Source organism: Nerophis ophidion, linkage group LG14 (genome assembly GCF_033978795.1).
Source record: "Nerophis ophidion isolate RoL-2023_Sa linkage group LG14, RoL_Noph_v1.0, whole genome shotgun sequence".
Taxonomy (NCBI): domain Eukaryota; kingdom Metazoa; phylum Chordata; class Actinopteri; order Syngnathiformes; family Syngnathidae; genus Nerophis; species Nerophis ophidion.
The window spans coordinates 47,459,446-47,481,283 of NC_084624.1; the positions used below are offsets into that span (position 1 = coordinate 47,459,446).

The window sequence follows — 21,838 nt, forward strand, 5'->3', positions numbered from 1 at the left end:
ATGTTGAATTATTCGTACTTCTCACAAGTAACGTGTCTTTCTTTCCGTGACGTAAAGCAAAATATCAAAGGAAACCGCGCCCCGTACCAAGACAAATGTGCCGAGCCTGCTGAACCTAATTAGGGTTTAATAGCCTTCATCCGTCATTAGGGTCTTCCTCTTTTATCATGGCGCTCCTTCATTTTGCAGGTGGGAACGTGATGAGATGGTTACTAATGCAGATATCGGGATCTACATCAGAGGTGTCAAAGTCGTTTTCGCAGTTATGTTTGGCCCCAGACGCCCGCTTTTAACATTGAACACTATTATTAAACCATGTTTTATGCATTTTGTTTAGAAATGTCCGATAATGGATTTTATTTGCCGATATCCGATATTGTCCAACACTTGATTACCGATACCGATATATACAGTCGTGGAATGAACATATTATTATGCCTAATTTTATTGTAAGACTCCGCTGGTTGCATTAATGATCCTTGGTCCAGATCATGTTTTTGTTATGTTTTGTTAGTTTTAAACTTCATTAGTTCCTGTTTTTGTGCACCCCTTGTTTGTTTTAGTTACCATGGCGACTCATGATTTTCACCTGCCTCTGGTGTTTGGGACGCGCACCTGTTTCCAATCAAGAGACTTTTATTTAAGCCTGTTTTGCCAGTCAGTCTGTCTTTTCATGATTAGTTCACGTTGCTCTGGTCATGCCAAAGTTCATGCTGCTCGTTTTCATGCCAAGTAAGTTTTGTTTATTCATGCCACAGTTTAGTGAGTTTTGTTTGTTGTCCATAGTTCTGTCTAAGTTGTATTTTCACCCTGTGCGCCTTTTTGTTTGTTCCTATTTTTATAGTGATTAATTAAAAATGTTCCTACCTTCACGCCTGGTCCAGAGTAGTCTGTTTGCAACCCGGGAGAACAAACCAAGCAACAAGCTGCGAAAGACCCCCAGTCATGACAGTAACAAGGTTTTCCAAAATAAATCAACTGATGTTATGGAAAACAAAATGCCAACATGGCACTGTCATATTTCTCATTGAAGTCACAAGGTGCATTATTTTTTTACAGCAGCTTGGAATTTGGGACATGCTCTCCCTGAGACAGCATGAGGAGTTTGAGGTGGGCGGGGTTGGGGGGCGGGGGAGTGTATATTTTAGCGACCCGGAAGAGTTAGCGCTGCAAGGGGTTCTGGGTATTTGTTCTGTTGTGTTGATGTTGTGTTACAGTGCAGATGTTCTCCCAAAAATGTGGTTCGGCATTCTTGTTTTGGTGTGGTTTCACAGTGTGGCGCATAGTTGTTTATCATGGCGCTCGTTCATTTTGCAAGTGGGAACATGATGAGATCGTTACTAATGCAGATATCGGAATCTAAATCAGAGGTGTCCAAGTCGTTTTCGTAGTTATGTTTGGGCCCAAGGGGCGTTTTTAAAGGCCTACTGAAATGAGATGTTCTTATTTAAACGGGGATAGCAGGTCCATTCTATGTGTCATACTTCATCATTTCGCCATATTGCCATATTTTTGCTGAAAAGATTTAGTAGAGAACATCCACGATAAAGTTCGCAACTGGAGAAAAGCCCTGCCTCTACTGGAAGTCACAGATGATGACGTCACATGTTTGATGGCTCCTCATATATTCACATATAATAGGAGCCTCCAACAAAAAGAGCTATTCGGACCGAGAAAACGACAATTTCCCCATTAATTTGAGCGAGAATGAAAGATTCGTGTTTGAAGATATTGATAGTGATGGACTAGAAAAAAAACAAACTTGATTGCAATCGCGTTGAATTGAGACGGATTCAGATGTTTTTAGACACATTTACTAGGATAATTCTGGGAAATCCCTTATCTTTCTATTGTGTTGCTAGTGTTTTAGTGAGTTTAACAGTACCTGATAGTCGGAGGTGTACGTCCACGGCCGGGTGTTGACGCGGAGTGTATCAGGGAAGTCGACGGCAGCTGTACGGGAGGCGCAAGCTCAGCTGATATCCGGTAAGTGGCGACTTTTTAACCACAATTTTCTCACCGAAACCTGCTGGTTGACAATTGGTCGGGATCCATGTCCGCTCTGATCCATAGTAAAGTTTAAACTCTGTGAATTTTAAACAATGAATCACCGTGTGTTTGTGTGGCTAAAGGCTAAAGCTTCCCAACTCCATCTTTCTACTTTGACTTCTCCAATATTAATTGAACAAATTGCAAAAGATTCAGCAACACAGATGTCCAAAATACTGTGTAATTATGCCGTTTAAGCAGACGACTTTTAGCTGTGTGTGTGTGCAGCGCTCATATTCATAACAGCCCGTGACGTCTTGCGTACACGTCATCATTACACGACGTTTTCAAGAAAAAAGTCCCGGGAAATTTAAAATTGCAATTTAGTAAACTAAAAAGGCCGTATTGGCATGTGTTGCAATGTTAATATTTCACCATTGATATATAAACTATCAGACTGCGTGGGTTTCAGTAGGCCTTTAACAGTGAACATTAGTATCACACCATTTTTTTAATGCATTTTATTTAGAGATGTCCGATAATGGCCTTTTTTTTGCCGATATCCGATATTGTCCAACTCTTGATTACCGATTCTGGTATCAACCGATACCGATATAAACAGTCGTGGAATGAACACATTATTATGCCTAATTTTGTTGTGATGCCCCGCTGGATTCATTAAACAATGTAACAAGGTTTTCCAAAACAAATCAACTCAAGTTATGGAAAAAAATGCCAGAAAAGTTAGCGCCGCAAGGGTTTGTGGGTATTTGCTCCGTTGTGTTGATGTTGTGTTACGGTGCGGATGTTCTGCCGAAAATGTGTTTCGTCATTCTTGTTTTGGTGTGGGTTAAAGTGTTGAAGTTTTTTATACGTTCACCCTCAGTGTGACCTGTATGGCTGTTGACCAAGTATGTGTTGCATTCACTTGCACGTGGGAAAAGCTGTAGATATTATGTGATTGGGCCGGCACGCAAAGGCAGTGCCTTTAAGCTTTATTGGCGCTCTGTACTTATTGTAAGTACTTTTAAATTTACCTGTTGTTGTTGATTTTGGACTAGCGACTGCACAAGATCAAAGGCCGCGGAACGGAGACACAAACTGCAGGCTTACACACAAACATGCATCCACAAAAATGTACGCCACACACATACATACCCCCCCACACCCCAATCCAACGCCCTCGACGCAAATCCCATAGGGGTGATGAAAGGATGGTCAGCGCCTGAGAGCTGCGGCCAACCACCATGACCCCGCACTCCCTTACCTCTGTTGCTAGATATTTGGAGATGTACGTTGTAAGTTCCATAAGTACATGTGCTTTGCTATGATGGAAATGTTATACGGAAACAGGGCGAGGAGTGAGAGCATCAAACGGAGCATCTCAAATAGCTGCTGACGGCCTGAGCGTCTGACTGCGAGGCTGAATCAGTGTGAACAGACGACCGGAGGGTTAGATCTTCCACCATCTGGCCTCGCCTGCCTGTCCACCACCAGCGCATCCCTGAGTGACTCGATTAGATTTATAGAGGCAATGAGCCCCCCCCCCCAGCCGCCTCCGGCATGAGATTTGATGAATGTGACTCAACTCCCATCCAAGATTATAACGGGGATAATGCAAAAGAGCACCTTCTGCCTACACATGAACACAGACATAGGCGGCGTATGAGGACTTTGTTGGAGATAAAACATTGGGAATTAAGCGCTGATTGTTCTTGTTGACAAGGATTTGTGATTCAAGTCCGCAATTGCTGAAAGGAATGAGCCAAAAAAGCTTAACCTATTGTTACTATAACAATCTACAAGGTTGGGGACATTGTTGATTGTCACGTCACGTCCGGTTGTACATTTTGGACGCCATCTTTGCTCCACAGTAAGTCTTTGCTGTCGTCCAGCATTTTGTTTTTCTTTACTTTGTAGCCGGTTCAGTTTTAGTTTCGTTCTGCATAGCCTTCCCTAAGCTTCAATGCTTTTTCTTAGGGGCACTCACCTTTTATTTATTTTTGGTTTAAGTATTAGACACAATTTTACCTGCACCCTGCCTCCCGCTGTTTCCGAGATCTACAAAGCAATTAGCTACCAGCTGCCACCTACTGATATGAAGGGTATTACACGGTTACTCAACAACACATTATTTGCAGACTAAAATTACTTGTTTGCTAGGGGTGAAACGGTACGTGTATTTGTATTGAACCGTTTCGGTTCGGTTCGGAGGTGTACCGAACAAGTACACATGCTAGCAGCGACCGGGCTAGGACTACATGTAAAAGCTAGAGCTGGAAGACCCTCCTGCCTCGTTAAGATCTCCCGTTTGGGAACACTTTGGCTGCGCGATACAACAATGGTGGAACGGAGGTTTGCCGACATTGTCCAGCAGCTACTTCTGACAACATGTCAAACATGTCTTGCATCTTTCCTGCTTCCGACTCCCAGACCATAGTCGAGGAGCGCAGGGGAGAACCTCCTCCAACAACCTTCACTCTACCATTGAATTTGAGACTCTTGATCTTAACAATTCAGAAAAAAATCTGTGAAATAATGGTATTTTTCTGTGGAACTGCCGTTGTCACTTGATTAAAGGTGATTGATCGTAATAATTTGTAAAAACTCTTGATCTTAACCATCCATCCATCCATTTTCTACCGCTTATTCCCTTTCGGGGTTGCGGGGGGCGCGGGCGCCTATCTCAGCTACAACAATTTAGAAAAAAATCTGTAAAATAATGGTATTTTTCTGTGGAACTGCCGTTGTCACTTGATTAAAGGTGATTGATCGATGAGGTGGCGACTTGTCCAGGGTGTACCCCGCCTTCCGCCCGATTGTAGCTGAGATAGGCGCCAGCGCCCCCCGCGACCCCAAAAGGGAATAAGCGGTAGAAAATGGATGGATGGATGATCGTAATTATTAAAGATGGTTGATCTTAATAATATAGTAAAAATCTGTAAAATTACGATATTTTTTTCGCTAAACGTTTCTTGAAAATTTCTGTAAATGAAGTTTTTTTTACGGAATTTTTTTTTTACAGTGCAGGGTGTCTGCGGGGTCTTAAAAAGTCTTAAATAGTCTTAAATCTCTTTTGTATATATTGCTTTTCAAATCACCTGACATGTATACTGTATATATGTAATTTATCCTTTTTTTTTTAAACGACATTTTTTATATACATGTTACAGGTTATATATCAAATGTATCAAATGTGATGCATATTTAATGGACCGCAATGGAAACAAGCATTTTGGCTTTTTGTTCCATCCATTTGCCTTTTTAAAGCATTACATGGACTCAATTCTTTAAGATGTCAATAAACTTCTCAATCAATCAACTTTAGTTTTGTGGAGCCTCGAGGTAATGGTAATGTTTATGTTGAAGTTTATTTCACAAAGGTAAAAATCCCCCAAAAAACATCGGTAATACTTTAGTATTGTTAACATATTGTAAGTAACAAGGACTTAATTTAGAGTTGTTGCATAATAAGGCCATGCAGAATAAATAAAGTTAAAAAAAGTTAAAGTACCCATGATAGTCACACACACACACAAATTATTCTCTGCATTTGACCCATCACCCTTGATCACCCCCTGGGAGGTGAGGGGAGCAGTGAGCAGCAGCGGTGGCCACGCCCGGGAATCATTTTCTGGTGATTTAACCCCCAATTCCAACCCTTGATGCTGAGTGCCAAGCAGGGTCCCGTTTTTATAGTCTTTGGCATGACTCGGCCGGGGGTTTGAACCCACAACCTACCCAACACAGGGCGGACGCTCTAACCAAGCATTACATGGATTCAATTCTTAACGTCGCTGATTATTGTCAACACGTGGACTTTGGGGTTTGTTTTTCCAGAATGCAAAGGAAAGTTGGAGCGGGCAAGGCATGAAGGTAATGACATCTTTGATTCTAACACTATAACTACAAAACAAAAGGCGCACACAAGGCGGAAGAACAAACTTGGCTTTGAAAACAATAAACTAGCACTCGGGCTAAAGCTATGGACATGAAACAAAACTCAATAACTGGGACATAAAAAAAACCGATTAGATTTTTGAGTCTTTTGTGTTTTCTGTTGGTTTTGGACTCCTTTGGTTCTTGTTTGTGCACCTCTCAGTTGGTTACCATGGTTACTTATTATTTTCACCTGCCGCTTGTTCCGGACACACACCTGTGCTTTGTACTCACTGACATTATTTAAGCCTGCCTTCTCCCCGTCAGTCGGTCCGGCTTCCTAGTTTGTCTTCGTACAACAAGTAACGGCGTTCTGTTTTCCTGCTCGCTACCTGCTAGCTTCCACGCTAGGCTATTTATTTTCTAGCTACCATGCTAGCTCTTTTAGTTGTTTATGAACACGTTTTTCTTTGTTCTGTCCGATTTATTTCTTAATAAATATTTTTTCCTACCTGCACGCTGTGTCCGAAGCCGGTCTGCGTTCCTGGGAGAACGAAATCCCCGTCACCATGCGACCCGGTCGTTACAGGTAGCGGGGCATGGTAAAGTCGCCAGGCTGACTTACTGGCAACTTTCGGTTTAAATAATGGACATGATAAGTGACAGGTGTGCGAGTGCAAGACGTGAGACAGGTGCGTGACATGAGGACAAGTGAAACCGAATGGGTAGTCATGGTAACAAAACAAACAAGGAAGTGCAAAATCAGGAAACAATGGAGTCTTAAAGGCCTACTGAAATGGGATTTTCTTATTTAAACGGGGATAGCAGGTCCAATTTTTGTGTCATACTTGATCATTTCGCGATATTGCCATATTTTTGCTGAACGGATGTAGTAGAGAACATCCACGATAAAGTTGGCGACTTTTGGTGCTGATAAAAAAGCCTTGCCTGTACCGGAAGTAGCAGTGTTGTAGAGCTCCTCACATCTGAACATTGTTTACAATCATGGCCACCAGCAGCGAGAGCGATTCGCACCGAGAAAGCGACGATTTCCCCATTAATTTGAGTCAGGATGAAAGATTTATGGATGAGGAAAGTGAGAGTGAAGGACTAGAAAAAGAAAAAAAAGGACAAGAGGGGAAAGAAGTGAAGTGAATTATATTTATATAGCGCTTTTCTCTAGTGACTCAAAGCGCTTTACATAGTGAAACCCAATATCTAAGTTACATTAAAACCAGTGTGGGTGGCACTGGGAGCAGGTGGGTAAAGTGTCTTGCCTAAGGACACAACGGCAGTGACTAGGATGGCAGAAGCGGGAATCGAACCTGCAACCCTCAAGTTGCTGGCACGGCCGCGCCGTGGCAGCCGTGGGGGTGGCATGATCCACTCGGCCAGGCCCAACCGCAACAAGGGACCAGACGCTGACGGTGACGGTCAGGAGGACGCATATTGATGCTGGAGTAGAACACCACATAGATCGCCTTCGGAATACGGAACGGTATAATGTTTTTTATTATTACACTGTACTTTGTGTGTGTGGTCCAATCCAACCGTGTTCGCTTGAGCGCTCTGTTCCATAGTAAAGTTTCACCGTCGTCTTTTAGGAATGTAAACAATGAAACACCTTTCTTCTTTGACGTCTCCATTATTCATTGAACAAATTGCAAAAGATTCAGCAACACAGATGTCCAGAATACTGTGGAATTATGCGATGAAAACAGAACGGTGCTGAAACAAAATGTCTTCTACAATGCGTGACGTCATCATACCGCGACGTTTGAGCATGATACTTCTGCGCGAAATTTTAAATTGCAATTTAGTAAACTAAACCCGCCGTATTGGCATGGGTCTCCTCCCCAACCCGGAGATGGCATTCCACCCTTTTCCGGGCGAGAACCATGGACTCGGACTTGGAGGTGCTGATTCTCATTGACATCGCATGACATCTCTGTTCCATAGTAAAGCTTTACTGTCATCTTTCGGGAATGCAAACAGTGAAACACCGGCTGTGTTTGTGTTGCTAAAGGCGGCCGCAATACGCCGCTTCCCACCTACAGCTTTCTTCTTTGACGTCTCCATTATTCATTGAGCAAATTGCAAAATATTCAGCAACACAGATGTCCAGAATACTGTGGAATTATGCGATGAAAACAGAACGGTGCTGGAACAAAATGTCCTCTACAATGCGTGACGTCATCATACCGCGACGTTTGAGCATGATACTTCTGCGCGAAATTTAAAATTGCAATATAGTAAACTAAACCCGCCGTATTGAAATGGGTCTCCTCCCCAACCCGGAGATGGCATTCCACCCTTTTCCGGGCGAGAACCTTGGAGGTGCTGATTCTCATTGACATCGCTTGACATCTCTGTTCCATAGTAAAGCTTGACTGTCATCTTTCGGGAATGTAAACAATGAAACACCGGCTGTGTTTGTGTTGCTAAAGGCGGCCGCAATACGCCGCTTCACACCTACAGCTTTCTTCTTTGACGTCTCCAATATTCATTGAACAAATTGCAAAATATTCAGCAACACAGAATTATGCGATGAAAACAGACGACTTATAGCTGGGAACGGTGCTGGAACAAAATGTCCTCTACTATGCGTCATCATACCGCGACGTTTTAGCATGATACTTCTGCGCGAAATTTAAAATTGCAATTTAGTCAACTAAAAAGGCCGTATTGGCATGTGTTGCAATGTTAATATTTCATCATTGATATATAAACTATCAGACTGCGTGGTCGCTAGTAGGAAGTTTCAGTAGGACTTTAAACAAAACAGAACATAAATAAACAAAACATGACGGATTATTCTCACATTTGGCGCTCATAAACCGGCTTTGAGGACAAGCCGGTTCAGCACAACCGGGGGACGTGTTCAAAACTTTCTAGAAATGAGCTAACAGACATTTGCTAAATGTTGTTTTTTTTGGGCTCCTGCCGAGACACGACTTAAAGCCGGTGGCCGCCAACACGGCCCACTCGGGAGTCGGTCAGGGGCGCTTGGACCCTGACTGGATGGCCATCTTGATGGTGTGACTCAGCATGGTTGGATGTGTCCAACTCAGGGGTCAGCAACCTTTTTGAAAGCAAGAGCTACTTCTTGGGTAATGATTAATGCCAAGGGCTACCAGTTTGATACACACTTAAATAAATCGCCAGAAATAGCCAATTTGCTCAATTTACCTTTAATAAATAAATCTATTTACATAAAAAAATGGTTATTTCTGTCTGTCATTTCGTCATACATTTTTTTTCCTTTTACGGAAGGTTTTTTTGTAGAGAATAAATGATGAAAAAACACTTAATTGAATGGTTTAAAAGAGTAGAAAGCACGAAAAAATTTTAAAATAAATTTTGAAACAGTTTATCTTCAATTTCGACTCTTTAAAATTCAAAATTCAATCGAAAAAAAGAAAAAGAAAAACTAGCTAATTCGAATCTTTTTGAAAACATTTAAAAATGAATTTATGGAACATCATTAGTCATTTTTCCTGATTAAGATTAATTTTAGAATTTTGATGACATGTTTTAAATAGGTTAAAATCCCAATCAGCACTTTGTTAGAATATATAACAAATTGGACCAAGCTATATTTCTAACAAAGACAAATCATTATTTCTTCTAGATTTTCCAGAACCAAAAATTTAAAAGAAATTCAAAAGACTTTTAAATTTGATTCTAAAGATTTTCTAGATTGGCCAGAATAATTTTTTTGAATTTTAATCATAATAAGTTTGATGAAATATTTCACAAATATTCTTCGTCGAAAAAACAGAAGCTAAAATGAAGAATTAAATCAACATTTATTTATTATTCTTTACAATAAAAAAAAAAAATTGCTTGGAACATTGATTTAAATTGTCAGGAAAGAAGAGGGAGGAATTTAAAAAGGTGTTTAAAAATCCTAAAATTATTTTTAAGGTTGTATTTTTTTCTCTAAAATTGTCTTTCTGAAAGTTATAAGAAGCAAAGTAAAAAAAAATTATGAATTTATTTAAACAAGTGAAGACCAGGTGTTCAAAATATTTTCTTTTCAAAATATTTCACAAATATTCTTCGTCGGAAAAACAGAAGCTAAAATGAAGAATTGAATTAAAATGTATTTATTATTCTTTACAATAAAAAAAATAAATACTTGAACATTGATTTAAATTGTCAGGAAAGAAGAGGGAGGAATTTAAAAAGTGTTTAAAAATCCTAAAATTATTTTTAAGGTTGTATTTTTTTCTCTAAAATTGTCTTTCTGAAAGTTATAAGAAGCAAAGTAAAAAAAATTAATGAATTTATTTAAACAAGTGAAGACCAGGTGTTCAAAATATTTTCTTTTCAAAATATTTCACAAATATTCTTCGTCGAAAAAACAGAAGCTAAAATGAAGAATTAAATTAAAATGTATTTATTATTCTTTACAATAAAAAAAATAAATACTTGAACATTGATTTAAATTGTCAGGAAAGAAGAGGGAGGAATTTAAAAAGTGTTTAAAAATCCTAAAATTATTTTTAAGGTTGTATTTTTTTCTCTAAAATTGTCTTTCTGAAAGTTATAAGAAGCAAAGTAAAAAAAATTAATGAATTTATTTAAACAAGTGAAGACCAGGTGTTCAAAATATTTTCTTTTCAAAATATTTCACAAATATTCTTCGTCGAAAAAACAGAAGCTAAAATGAAGAATTAAATTAAAATGTATTTATTATTCTTTACAATAAAAAAAATAAATACTTGAACATTGATTTAAATTGTCAGGAAAGAAGAGGGAGGAATTTAAAAAGGTGTTTAAAAATCCTAAAATTATTTTTAAGGTTGTATTTTTTCTCTAAAATTGTCTTTCTTTGGGGCGGCATAGCTCGGTTGGTATAGTGGCCGTGTCAGCAACTTAAAGGGTTGCAGGTTCGATTCCCGCTTCCGCCATCCTAGTCACTGCCGTTGTGTCCTTGGGCAAGACACTTTACCCACCTGCTCCCAGTGCCACCCACACTGCTTTAAATGTAACTTAGATATTGGCTTTCACTATGTAAAAGCGCTTTGAGTCACTAGAGAAAAGCGCTATATAAATATAATTCACTTCACTTTCTGAAATTTATAAGAAACAAAGTAAAAAAAATAATGAATTTATTTAAACAAGTGAAGACCAAGTCTTTAAAATATTTTCTTTAATTTTCAAATTCTATTTGAGTTTTGTCTCTCTTAGAATTAAAAATGTTGCGCAAAAAATTTTAAAAAATAGAGGCAGCTCACTGGTAAGTGCTGCTATATGAGCTATTTTTAGAACAGGCCACCGGGCGACTCATCTGGTCCTTACGGGCGACCTGGTGCTCGCGGGCACCGCGTTGGTGACCCCTGGTCCAACTAAACTAGTACTTTTTCAAACCCTGATCCCCCCCCAACCGCCCTCCGAGCTGCATCGCCATGACGACGGGAGCTGAATGCTGTCAAAGTGGACTTACATATGTTTGCGGTTCCTTTCGGTATGGGCAGGTAGGAGCCCACGCTCCAGGCTCGTCCGTGGTAGTGCCTCTTGCAGCGGCTGCAGTCGGGCCCCGTGGTGTTGTGCTCGCACTCGCAGCCCAGCTTGCCCTTGTCGAACACGCAGCTGTTGGCGTGCAGGTTGCACTTGCACCTGGCAAAGAAGACAAGAAGGGACAGAAGACGCCGTCACGTGGGCGCCGCCAGATAAATCGATGCCGACCGACGCTGTGCGTTTATGTCACACTTTCTTAATGGCGGTAAATTGAAATCCAGCGGCAGGTTGTCTCAACAAAGCCTGATTTTGTTCTGCTTTGAAGGAAGAAGAGGAAAAAAAAAAAAAAGGCCTTAATTTGTCACAGCTTCTGAGACAAATAGTCCACTTCTGCCACACCGAGAGCTAAATGGAAGGCGCTCTTCGCTAAGACACCGTGAAACAAGGATCTGATTGAGTGCTGATAGCTTCAAGATAAGCCCGGCTCTCCTTTCCCTGTTTTGCCCGTCAGGTTAAAAACAGGGGTGCATACTTGCCAACCTTGAGACGTACGAAATCGGGAGATGGGACAAACGGGGAAGGGGCAGGTGGGTGTAAGAAACAGTGTAATTTGGCACGTCACCACCATCACGTCTCCATCTCATCGCTGCCTGAGGGGGGGCAATAGACAAGAGACAGTGGTGAAGTAGGCCGGCTTCGTCGCGTGAAGAACCCTTCAATTTTTGGTTGTGTTTTCTCCGCTCCGTATGCTGAATGGCAATATACTATATACTATATACTAAATATATATATATATATATATATATATATATATATATATATAGGTGTGGGAAAAAATCACAAGACTACTTCATCTCTACAGAACTGTTTCATGAGGGGTTCCCTCAATCATCATGAGATGAGAAAAAAAAAAAAAAAAAATCTGATGATTGAGGGAACCCCTCATGAAACAGTTCTGTAGAGATGAAGTAGTCTTGTGATTTTTTCCCACACCTACATATTGCGCTCTACCACGGTATCGAGCACTATTCTCTGGATAATCCAATCAAGACATATATATATATATATATATATATATATGTATGTTGTTTACATGCTTTTATTTTGTTAACACCTTTTCTTAACAAGATGGCGTCGCCCGGCGTGGAGGGGCTCTTGGTAAAGATGGAACATTTGGCAAAAATACCGGACAATTCTGCAAATTTCCTGGCTGGCTTACAGCGTGGTCACTCCGGGATCACTTACGACCGCCAGACAATTCTGGATGTGGATAGATCGGGCCGTTTTGGACTGAATGAGGCGTGCTAGCTAGCATGGGAATACTTTGCCGTCTACATCCAGCGGCCTGTGAAGCAGCGGAGTATATGTGTTGTCTGTCTATTTATGAATAATGCAGACCAGGAGTGTTGGCTGAGTTCTTAACGTTTACTTTCAGAGCGTGCATATCACAACATACAAGATGCCGTCATGGCGACACAACCTATACATGCTCGTCACTCCTGTTGCATGCTGGGTAGGGTAGTTCTTTTTTTCCCTGGCGCATAACATCACAATATAGTACCATGTATATGATGCCTTCAGTTTATCAAAGCACCAAGCAAACAATCGGAAAATTCCCATCATATGAATTCCTAGATATGGTCGTAATTATTTTAAGTGCACTACGCAGAATAAACACAACATTATTAATATTGCTACTACGGATAATTTGATCAAAAATTCCCTAAAACAGCCCACTACCTATAATATAGGTTTTTTAAACATAAGATCCCTGATAAAAGAAATGTTTCTGCTGTTACCTTGTGGCTCAGAGATTTGTATGTAGATTATATTTATTTTCCATAACAAACAGGATAACTTAAATACCCTGGCAGTGGCAATAAGCTTAAATGTTTGTATTTACATTTTTGGAGTTGATTTTCATCAAATATGCTATTTAACTGCTACTGTTTAACAAGGACTGATTTAAATTGTGTTTGCACAACAAATGTTTTGGCGCTTTTGTTCATGTGGGAGAATATTCCAATAAAGGTGCACTACACACTACTTTTGAATTCATTATTGGGCTTTGTGTATACAATGCAGTTAATCGCGATTAATCAGAGAAATAGTGCGATTAACTTTGATTACAATTTTTAATTGTTGCCCAGCCCTAATATATATATATATATATATATATATATATATATATTAATATATATATATATATATATATATATATATTAGGGGTGTAACGGTATGTGTATTTTTATTGAACCGTTTCGGTACTGGGGTTTCGGTTTGGCACGCGGCAGTACCGAACGAGTTTGGAAGCAGAAGTCTTCACAAGCTGCTCTGCTTTCTGCCTCTGTGGCTCTGTCTCAGCAGCAAGCATTGTCCCGCCCACACAACCATCTGATTGGCTACATACAAAACCAACCAGCAGTGCGTATTCAGAGCGATGTAACAGCCAATCAGCAGTGCGTATTCAGACTTCAGAACGATGTAGTCAATGCTTCAGCATCGAGCACGGAGATATTCGTTTAGCAGTGGAGCAGCGCACTCTACCCAAATTTTACTAAACACTTTCCAGTCACAACTATTACAAACATCACTATGAGCCCGTTGACCTTCCAGAAACTTAAACTGCAGCTCATTTTGCTCACAGTATAGGCTTGAGGTGAGGGCTAATTAGCTTTTAGCGTAACGTTAGCTCATTTTGCTGTGTGGCATGTGTGTGTGTGTGTGTGTGTGTGTGCGTGAATAGTCCCTCCTATTGCAATTGTACTTTTTTCCAGCAATAGTTACATGAATCATTAATAATGTAGCAGCCTAGTTTTGTATAGCAGGGTCCCTGCTATCACATGTTGATAAAAATATAACATTTACATAATAAAAGTCAACTACAGGCTTCCCAAATGCTGTAATAAATTAAGCATGATGAGTTGACATTAAACAGTTTCAATGGAAACTGTTTAATGTTGCACTTTTTATTTGTAGAAGAAAAGTTGTGTCATTTTATTTAATCAAAGCAACAACTTGAGGCAGTTTAATGTGGATTAACGTGGGCAGAATTATTATAGTGTTCCCAATGTTAAAAGGATAAAGCCATTGTTTACTAATCTGGTAAATAAATAACCAAAAAATGTATATATTGTTGTTTTCTTACTGTACCGAAAATGAACTGAACCGTGACCTCTAAACCGGGGTACTTACCAAACCGAAATTTTTGTTTACCGTTACACTCCTAATATATATATATATATATACATATATATATATCAATATTTTTTTCCTTAAAGTAAAAACAAAACACATAACAGTCCTAGTTACCTGCGATACTAATTATGTCATTTTTTTGACTTAGTAAATATTGACTTAATAAAACCAAATAATGACTAAGTGAAATGAATGACTTACAGTAAATAAGCATTTGCAATAAGCGTTTGAAAAAAAAGAGTTAAAAGTGGGGCCACATGCTGACACATGCTCAATTTATTACAGCATTTGAGAAGCCTGTAGTTGAATTTTATTATGTAAATGTGATATTTTGTTCATCAACATGTGATAGCAGGGACTCTGTCGTTCAAAGCTAGGCTGCTACATTACATTTACAGTTATGTAAAAGAAAAGGGGTAGGATTAAATAAGGTCGGATTTTTCCTACTCCTTTTCGAACATGCTGAAAAGAGAAATTGGAAATTGTGATGTATCACGTTAACTTAAACTCATTACTAATGATTAATGTAACTATAGCGTAAAAAAATAATACATCAGCAATAGGAGACTATTCATCCCTGAACACCATGGAGTTCATGTAGGTTTCATGATGCAGTTACATTATTATATCAACTATCAGAGACAGAAACTCTTCATTTAACATAATGTCCTTTTTTGCTGCTTCAACACAGAAACAAAATAAAGTGAAATAACTTAGTTGTTAACTGCAGGTCAATAATTTTTGTCTTTCTCTCAGACAGACAGGACTTTGCTGTCCGTAACACACACACGGACGCACACACCGCAAAATGAGCTAACGTTACACCAAAGGCTAATTCGCCTTCACCTTAAGGACTGCGAGCGAGCTGAGCTGCCGCTTATATTTCTAGAACGTCAACGGGCTCATAGTGATGTTACTAGTAGCTGACTGGGAGGTGTTTATCATAACTTGGGGATAGTCCGCTGCATTATGCTCACCTGTTGTTAAGGCAGCCGCCTTAACAACAAAGCGCTGCGGGAAACCCTGTAAATATATATATACATATATATATTTAATTTTTTTTTTATTTTTTTTTTTATTTTTCAGGTTGTAGAAGACGCTAAAGGCAGTGCCTTTAAGGCACACCCCCAATATTGTTGTCCGGGTGGAAATCGGGAGAATGGTTGCCCCAGGGGGACACTGAAATTGGGGAGTCTCCCGGGAAAATCAGGAGAGTTGGCAAGTATGCCGGGGTGTCAAACGAATTTTATATCGGGGGCCACATGGAGAAAAAAAATCTACACCTGACTGGGCGTTAAAATCACAGCACGATAACTTCAATATAAAGACAACTTCAGATTGTTTGCGTTGTTTAAAAATAGAACAAGCACATTCTGAAAATGTATAAATCATAATGTTGTTTACACTTGCAGTTAATAGTATTCTATCTTTGTCATTATTTATACTTTCTGAATACATTATGTGATAGTGTTAGAATAATAATGTGTAAATTATCACACAATTATGCTTAAAGGGTCGTTGCTATAGTTATTATCAATTGTGCTGAAGTTGTACTTTTCTATCTGTTCAATGGGACAATTCGCAATCTTGGATTGTGAGTCGTCTCGTATCAGTGTTTGTGTCCAGACCGGCCTGCTGACTCCCAAGGGCGAACATCCTGTTCGTGACGCAGAAAAAGCAGAGATAGCGCGATATCACAAGTGTCATGAATAATCATATATTGTGTCTAACTGGGGCTGCTGAAATTACCCCCCTTCCTTCAGAAGCAGCCTCAGTGATGTAACCAGGGACCTCCCGAATAAATAGTGTAGCACCTGGGCTGTGCCCTAGGCAGAGGTGCCCAATGTGGGTATTTTTTTTTTCTTCGTCATGAAAAAGGGAGGTTTTGGTCATGAGAAAGGGAAGTTCTTTTGGGTTGGTGCACTAATTGTATGTGTATCTTGTGTTTTTTATGTTGATTTGATTAAAAAAAATAAAATAAATAAAAAATAAAAATAAAATAAAAAATTATTCTGCGGCCCGTTACCAATCGAGCCCGGTGGTTGGGGACCACTGCCTTAGAGCGCAGGTTGGAACTTTAACTGAGTGTACAGCCCAATGTGTCTCTCCTCATTGAGCCAAATGAACTCTGTCTCTGCATGATTCCTTGCTTCATGTCTGTTTAATAGATGTCATCAGTGTTTGAACCTGGCATCTTGTTTATCAGTCAACTCATTGGAGTTAATCTTCAATCTTTAAAGCCAAAAAAATTATATAAAAATAAAATTACAGTATGTTTTTATTTTCTATTTTTTTTACATATGTAGCATGCTAAAAAAAAATACAAATAATTGCTATTGCGACATCTAGTGGACACATTTAAAACAGCAGTTTCTTTCATTCAAAAATTTGGCCTCATTTTTATACTTAGCAAACTAATCCTGTCGGGCCGGATAAAACCCGATCCGACCCACGGTCCTTACGTTCGACACCCCTGTGTTAAAAGGTCATTGGGAACCAGTCAGGGGACAGGTGACCGTCCACTTGATTTGACACTCGACCCCTCCCCAGAGCACGGACCCTTGCCGTGACTGTTTTGTTTTTACAAAGAGCTCCACATCATTCATTCATTCATCACGCGGTTTGAGACCACGCCGGAGAACACGAGACAGAAGAATGACAGCGGCAGTCCGAAATACATCCATTCTAATTGACTTCCTGGCCTTGCGGTGACATCTCACATTAATGATAGATCACTGAGGGGAAAAGAGAAAACTACACCCTGCAGCAGGGGAAGGCGATGTCAGTAAATGAGCAGCAACAATACACAACATGGCAGGTTTTTGTAAGCTGGATACTCAAAACTGATGATTGTATTTCTGGTATCTTCGACCTTGTCATTATTTTGTGAACTGATTGAAAACCCCTCCAATCTACAGTAGTTCACAATGTGTTCAACTTTATGCTTAAGGGCCGTTGCTATAGTTAGTATCAATTGTGCTGAAGCTGTATTTGTCTATCTGCGCAAAGCTGGCAATCCAAAAGATTGCAAGTCGTCTCGTATCAGTGTTGTGTCCGGACTCGGCCTGCTGACTGCCAAAGGCTGAACATCGAGTACCGGGACGCGGACAAAGCAATTGTGTCTAACTGGAGCTGTTGAGATTACCCCCCTCCCTCAGCGACAGCTTCAGTGATGTAACCAGGGTACTCCCAAATAAATAGAGGAAGCACGTGGGCTGGACTTTCAGAAAGTAGTTTGGATCTGTAAATAGAGTACAGCCCAAAACACGTCTCTCCTGAATTGAGCAAAATGTAACTCTGTCTCTGCATGATTCCTTGCTTCTCGTCTGTTTAATAGATTTCATCAGTGTTTGAGCCTGACACAATGTTTTGTAGATACATATTAGGGATGAATCTATATCAGGGGTCCCTAAATTTGTGAATTATGCTGTATATTAGACTGTATTTATATTATTCACATGTGAATAATGCTGTACAACAGACTGTATTTATATCATTCACATTTGAATAATGTCGTATAATAGACTGTATTGATATTATTCTCATGTGAATAATGACGTATAATAGACTATTGATATTATTCTCATGTGAATAATGCTGTATAATAGACTGTATTTATGTTATTCACATGTGAATAATGCCATATTATAGACTGTATTTATATTATTCACATGTGAATAATGCTGTATAATAGACTGTATTTATGTTATTTACATGTGAATAATGCTGTATAATAGACTGTATTTATGTTACTCACATGTGAATAATGCTGTATAATAGACTGTATTGATATTATTCACATTTATAAATAAATAAATGATGAATGGGTTGTACTTGTATAGCGCTTTTCTACCTTTGGATAATGCTGTATAATAATTTGGATAATTTGGATAATGCTGTATAATAGACTGTATTTATATTACTCACATGTGAGTAATGCTATATAACAGACTGTATTTATATTATTCACATGTGAATAATGCTGTATAATAGACTATATTACTCACATGTGAATAATGCTGTATAATAGACTGTATTTCTATTACTCACATGTGAGTAATGCTGAAAAATAGACTGTATTTATATTACTCACATGTGAATAATGCTGTATAATAGACTGTATTTATATTATTCACATGTGAATGATGTTCTATAATAGACTGTATTACTCACATGTGAATAACGCTGTATAATAGACTGTTTTTATATTACTCACATGTGAATAATACTGTATAATAGACCATATTTATATTACTCATATGTGAATAATGCTATATAACAGACTGTATTTATATTATTCACATGTGAATAATGCTGTATAATAGACTGTATTGATATTATTCACATTTGGATAATGCTGTATAATAGACTGTATTTCTATTACTCACATGTGAGTAATGCTGAAAAATAGACTGTATTTATATTACTCACATGTGAATAATGCTATATAACAGACTGTATTTATATTATTCACATGTGAATAATGTTCTATAATAGACTGTATTACTCACATGTGAATAATGCTGTATAATAGACTGTTTTTATATTACTCACATGTGAATAATACTGTATAATAGACCATATTTATATTACTCATATGTGAATAATGCTGTATAATAGACTGTATTTATATTATTCACATGTGAATAATGCTGTATAATAGACTGTTTTTATGTTATTCACATGTGAATAATGCTGTGTAATAGACTGTATATATGTTATAATAATGTATAATAGACTGTATTTATATAATTCACATGTAAATAATGCTGTATAACAGACTGTATTTATATTATTCACATGTGAATAATGCTGTATAATAGACTGTATTTATATTACTCACATGTGAATAATGCTGTATAATAGACTGTATTTATATTATTCACATGTAAAAGATACCTTAGTGTTAATTGTCCATTGTGCGCGAACTGTGGTGCTGAATTTCCCCCAGGGATCAATACAGTACTTTCTATTCTATTTGGAAAGTCTTTGCAACAAAATAGCAAACTAGGTATGATATACAGTATATTATTAGATAATATAGACACCGATAAAAAGTACCTTGGACCTTCACCTAGTGCCTTCATTCATTTATGATGATGCAATCAATCACATGCGTTAACGCGTTAACGTTGACAGCTGAATACAAAATAGAACAGATCATTGAAGACCACATTTGCAGCCTTTACACTCCAGCCCCCCCCACTGCACATTTCCCCACAGTCCCTAACTTTTTTTTAATCAATGAAAACTCCCCCTTGTGCCATGAAATTAATGACTGAGTGTCGCCCTTCTGCAGCGCAGACGGCAGCAGCTCCCTGAAGTCAGCAGCGATGAGATTTGACCTTCCACTTAATTAAAAACCAGTAAAATCTGGCTCACCGGGCCCGACTGGTTCGGGCAGGGAATGTGGAGTCGGGGGCTGGGGGGGGGGGGTGTCGGGGGCAGGTGGGGGCGGTGTCGGGGGAGGGGGGGGGGGGGGGGCGAGGGATCACCTGGATTGGATGCTTTTGCCGCTGGCACTGTCATTTAAAAATCAAACGGTTTTTTTTGGGTTGTTGTTGTTATTCCCAAAACGAGACACGGGAGCTTACAAAGAGGTTTATATCGTTAAGGTGACTTTTCATCCACTAAGCCCAAAGGCTGTTCCCCCCTGAGATCCAAACAAGTGACCGTCTTTTAAGGATGACTTTATCTCAATTTGTAGCGCCGCAGATGAACCAGAACGTGATTATTTTAACATGTTTTAATTAGAGGAGGAAATGTTAGAATAATCATGTCTATACAAACCCCGTTTCCATATGAGTTGGGAATAAAAATTTCGCAACTTTTGGTCGCCCATAAAAAAGCCTTGCATGTACCGGAAGTAGCAGACGATGTGTGCGTGATGTCACGGGTTGTAGGGCTCCTCACATCTGAACATTGTTTATAATCATAGCCTCAAGCAGCAAGAGCTATTCGGACCGAGAAAGCGACGATTCCCCCATTAATTTGAGCGAGGATGAAAAATTTGTGGATGAGGAAAGTTAGAGTGAGGCGCTAAAAAAGCAATCAATCAATGTTTATTTATATAGCCCCAAATCACAAATGTCTCAAAGGACTGCACAAATCATTACGACTACGACATCCTCGGAAGAACCCACAAAAGGACAAGGAAAACTCACACCCAGTGGACAGGGAGAATTCACATCCAGTGGGACGCCAGTGACAATGCTGACTCTGAAAAACCTTGGAGAGGACCTCAGATGTGGGCAAAAAAGAAAAGGCGACGGCTCCGGGCGGTGGCAGTGTGAGCGTTTCAGATGTAATTAGACACGTTTACTTGGATAATTCTGAAAGATCGCTTATCTCTAGCCTTTAAATAGACCTTCTTTTTAGACCAGTTGATCTGCCGCTTCTTTTCTTTCTCCTATGTCCCCCCCTCCCTTGTGGAGGGGGTCCGGTCCGATGACCATAGATGAAGTACTGGCTGTCCAGAGTCGAGACCCAGGATGGACCGCTCGTCGGGACCCAGGATGGACCGCTCGCCTGTATCGGTTGGGGACATCTCTACGCTGCTGATCCGCCTCCGCTTGAGATGGTTTCCTGTGGACGGGACTCTCGCTGCTGTCTTGGATCCGCTTGAACTGAACTCTCGCGGCTGTGTTGGAGCCACTATGGATTGAACTTTCACAGTATCATGTTAGACCCGCTCCACATCCATTGCTTTCGGTCCCCTAGAGGGGGGGGTTGCCCACATCTGAGGTCCTCTCCAAGGTTTCTCATAGTCAGCATTGTCACTGGCGTCCCACTGGATGTGAATTCTCCCTGCCCACTGGGTGTGAGTTTTCCTTGCCCTTTTGTGGGTTCTTCCGAGGATGTTGTAGTCGTAATGGTTTGTGCAGTCCTTTGAGACATTTGTGATTTGGGGCTATATAAATAAACATTGATTGATTGATTATCTGCTTATTGTTTTAATAGTGTTTTAGTGACATTTTAAAGTCATACCTGAAAGTTGGAGGGCTGCGGTGAACGCCAGTGTCTTTGAGAGAAGCCGAGGAGCCAAGATCACAGCTGCCTTTTTGAGCTGCAGGAGGAGATCCCATTATCCACCGAGGTCTCCGGTAAGAGCTGACTTAATATCATAATTTTCCCATCCAAAAACTTGCTCGTTGACGTAGAGAAACATGTTCGCTTGACCGCTCTGTGGCCAAGCTTCACAACAAAGAAACAAAAGCTGTGTTTCGGTGCTAAAGGCAGCCGCAACCCGCCGCTTTCCACCAACAGCATTCTTCTTTGACGTCTCCATTATTAATTGAACCACTAC

The 21,838-nt window shown here is 39.6% G+C and overlaps 1 protein-coding gene across 3 annotated transcripts in view; it reads right to left on the reverse strand.

The window, feature by feature from the left end:
- LOC133568766 (netrin-G1-like) overlaps positions 1-21,838 on the reverse strand; it is a 262,230-nt gene that overhangs the window by 58,592 nt on the left and 181,800 nt on the right. For all 3 annotated transcript variants that reach the window (XM_061920895.1, XM_061920894.1, XM_061920896.1), the window contains one exon: positions 11,321-11,493. In XM_061920895.1, the coding sequence (XP_061776879.1) occupies positions 11,321-11,493 (173 nt within the window). The remainder of the gene's footprint in view (positions 1-11,320; positions 11,494-21,838) is intronic.